The sequence below is a fragment of the Chaetura pelagica genome, unplaced genomic scaffold (genome assembly GCF_000747805.2).
Source record: "Chaetura pelagica isolate M959 unplaced genomic scaffold, ChaPel_1.0 scaffold1999, whole genome shotgun sequence".
NCBI lineage: Eukaryota > Metazoa > Chordata > Aves > Apodiformes > Apodidae > Chaetura > Chaetura pelagica.
Window position 1 is genome coordinate 9,944 of NW_009954677.1, and position 2,952 is coordinate 12,895.

At 60.0% G+C, this 2,952-nt stretch overlaps 1 protein-coding gene across 1 annotated transcript; it reads right to left on the minus strand.

Annotated features, from left to right (window-relative positions):
* Window positions 1–424: 424 nt before the first annotated feature.
* LOC104395867 (mitochondrial carrier homolog 2-like) lies at window positions 425–2,494 on the minus strand (the record flags this gene model as incomplete). The annotated part of the gene is made up of 7 exons (XM_010005613.1): window positions 425–581; window positions 753–828; window positions 1,088–1,155; window positions 1,299–1,346; window positions 1,460–1,553; window positions 1,855–1,958; window positions 2,441–2,494. Coding segments are annotated over 7 exons (531 nt in total), but the record flags the coding sequence as incomplete, so codon positions are not given.
* Window positions 2,495–2,952: the final 458 nt, after the last annotated feature.

Here is a 2,952-nt window from a genome sequence, read left to right on the forward strand (position 1 = left end):
AGAATCGATCCTACCTCTACCCCTGAGAGGGGAAACTGAGGCATTGAAAAGGGGGGAGAAACTGAAGCATGGGGAGAGGGAAACTGAGGCACAGGGAAAGGGGGGAGTCCCAGGGCAGCACTCTCCTCCCAGGGCCCTGCCACCCCCCCATCATTATCCCTGGCCCCAGAGGTGACACATCTGTGACATTTGTACAGGGCCTTCCAACCAAGGGGTTGGTTCCAAGGAGGGGACACACGCGCAGTTCCAGGCGCCTCCATCTCCCAGGGGGGGGATTTTCCTCTGTCGAAACCGGGTCCAAGGTTGGGAAAAGGCTCCCGGTGGGAATTCTGGGGGGGGGGTGCACAGACTGGACACACTCCCCCTTTTGTCTCTTAGCATTATGTGATTTTTAAAAAAAAGAAAAGAAAAAATCAACACAACTGTATAGAAATCACCACTCGCTCGTCATTCCTTCCTTCCTTCCAGATCCCAAACAACTCCCGGCTCCGGCTTCAGCGGAACCTCCTCTCGTCCCACACGTAGCGCTTCCCTGTGGGCACCTTGCGGAAAAACAGGCTGTTCCCTCGGTTCATGTTGCCCTGGAAGGGGGTGATGGTCAGCACTGGGTGAGCGGGGGTTGCCCCCAGCCCTGCTGTGGGCCCCCTTTGGGGCTCCCAGATGGCTGTTCCCTGCGTCTGTGCAGCATTCCCGGTGCATCTGGACAGTATTCCCGGTACATCTGGGCAGTATTCCCAGTTCCAGCCACTTACCTCCCTGTGCAGCTGGCTCCAGCAGTCCAGCCAAGAGTCGTAGGCGGGTGCATAGGGGAGGAGACCCCCGGCCAGCCTAGGGAAAGGAAGGGAGATCCCACAGGAATTATTTCCATCCAGGACCCATCCCCTCCACAGCTCCACACTGGGCTGATCCCCACGATGGCTGGTAACCATCCCAGTGCCCACCCCATACACCCCCCCATCACAGCCCAACGACCCCACAGTGAGCTTGGAAGCTCTTTGCCAAGCAGGAGCTTCAGGAAGGTGGTTTTGGGAGCGGATCTGGGATGGGGGGACCCAGAGGGGGGTCCTCCCAGCCCCTCCGGACTCACCCGCAGTTATTCACGGCCATCAGGTTGGAGACCAGCACGAAGGGGTAGGTCAGCATGCTGGCAAAAAACTGCAAGGGAGAGGGGGCGCTGCTCAGCAGCAGCACACCAGGATGCCCCGCCCTGCTCCCCAGAATATCCCTTGGGAATGCCGGGAGGAATCCCTGTCCCCCAGGCTCCATGGGAAGGAGCCACACGCCCTGGCAGTACTCACTCCGGTGACAGCCTGGGAGTAGCTTTTCATCTCAGTCATGGCAGAGACCTGTGGGAGGAGAAAAGCCACCATCAGCCCCCAGGGGGTCACCTCCAAGTCCCCTCTGGAACATTCCCTGTCCCTCCCCAGCCCTCCCAGGCTCCCCCCAGCTCAGCCCGTACCCCGTTCTCCAGCGCGTACGTGTTGATGAGGTAGGCCAGCATGTTGCAGAGCCAGAGGGAGAGGATGTCCCCGAGGAGCCGGGGGACCAGGCCGCTGCAAGAGAAGAGGGAATGTGAGCCTGGGGTGGATCCAGATCCAGCTGCACGGTGACCTGGGAGTGGTTGGGAAACGGGAGGGGAAGGGCCAGCTGGGACCACACGGAGCGGATCCAACCTCTCCCTCCAGCCGCTGATCCCGGGGGGCCCCCCCCTTTTTGCTGCCTTAATGCCACCCTAGGAGGCAGGGGCCTCGCTGGATCCATGCCAGGAAGCCCCTCAGGGAGGGAACAAGGAGCAACACCTAGGGATCGTGGGCAGAGACCCCCCCTGCTGTGCCCCCAGCCCCCAGCACTCACGCAAAGAAGCCGAGGATGCCTTCTTCCTGGTAAATGGTGGTGAAGGCGCTTAGTGTTCCGCTGGGCCGGGGAGGAAGAGGAGAGAAGAGTGGTGGGAGGGGGGCCTGGCAGGCAGGCAGCCCACCCCCCAGCCCCCTGTGCCTTTCCCAGCCCCCTAAAGGCCTTTTTACTGTACAGAGCTGCTCTTGGGCCCATCTCCCTGACTTGACTCATCCCACCAGTTTCTCTGGTGTCTTCTCACCTTGCCATGGTCAGATTTGGTGCAGTAGTCACCCCAGAAGAAAACAGTCATGGCCCTGTGTACATTGATCCACCCTCAGGAACTCTTGCTGCTTCTCTGCATCAGCTGCACACGTGTGCTCAGGAAGCTTCCTTGGTGCCTGAGCAGATAATAATGAGAATAAAATCCATGCAGAGCATAAATCCAGACACAATCCTTGGATATTGAGCTTATACTTAGGTGCTGTGACGGATCTGGGTGAAGAGGGGGGGGGGGGGGGGGGGAGAAGCGGGCGGGGGGGGGGGGGGGGGGGGACGGACACCCCAACCCCCCCATCCCAGCAGACCCCAGCACCCTCCTCCTCACCTCCTTCAGGACCTGCTCCAGGGAGGCCACCTGCTCCTTCTTGCTGGATCCAGGCTGGAGAGGGAAGGAGGAGTTAGGAGAGGAAGAGCCCCCCGTGAAGGCCCCGCTCCCTCCACGCACCCCCAAAAAGGATCTGTGTGTCTGTCCCCCAGTTGGCAGCCCCCAGACCCACACCCTGACCCCCCCCAGAGCCCTCAGTGCTGGGGGGTTGGCCCTCTTGGTGCTGGGGAGACTCTGCCAGCAAGAGGGATGGAGGGAGAGAGAGAAGGAGGGAGAGAGAGAAGGAGGGAGAGAGAGAAGGAGGGAGAGAGAGAAGGAGGGAGAGAGAGAGGGAGGGAGAGAGAGAAGGAGGGAGATGGGGACAGGAAAAGAGTGAGGGAGTGAGAAAGAGATGGAGAGAGGAAAAGATAGAGGGGAAAAGAGATAGAGATGAAGAGGGAGGGAAGAAAGGAAAGAAAGATGGAGAGGCAGGGATGGAGAAAAGGAGGAAGAGAGAGAGCAGAAAATGGAGG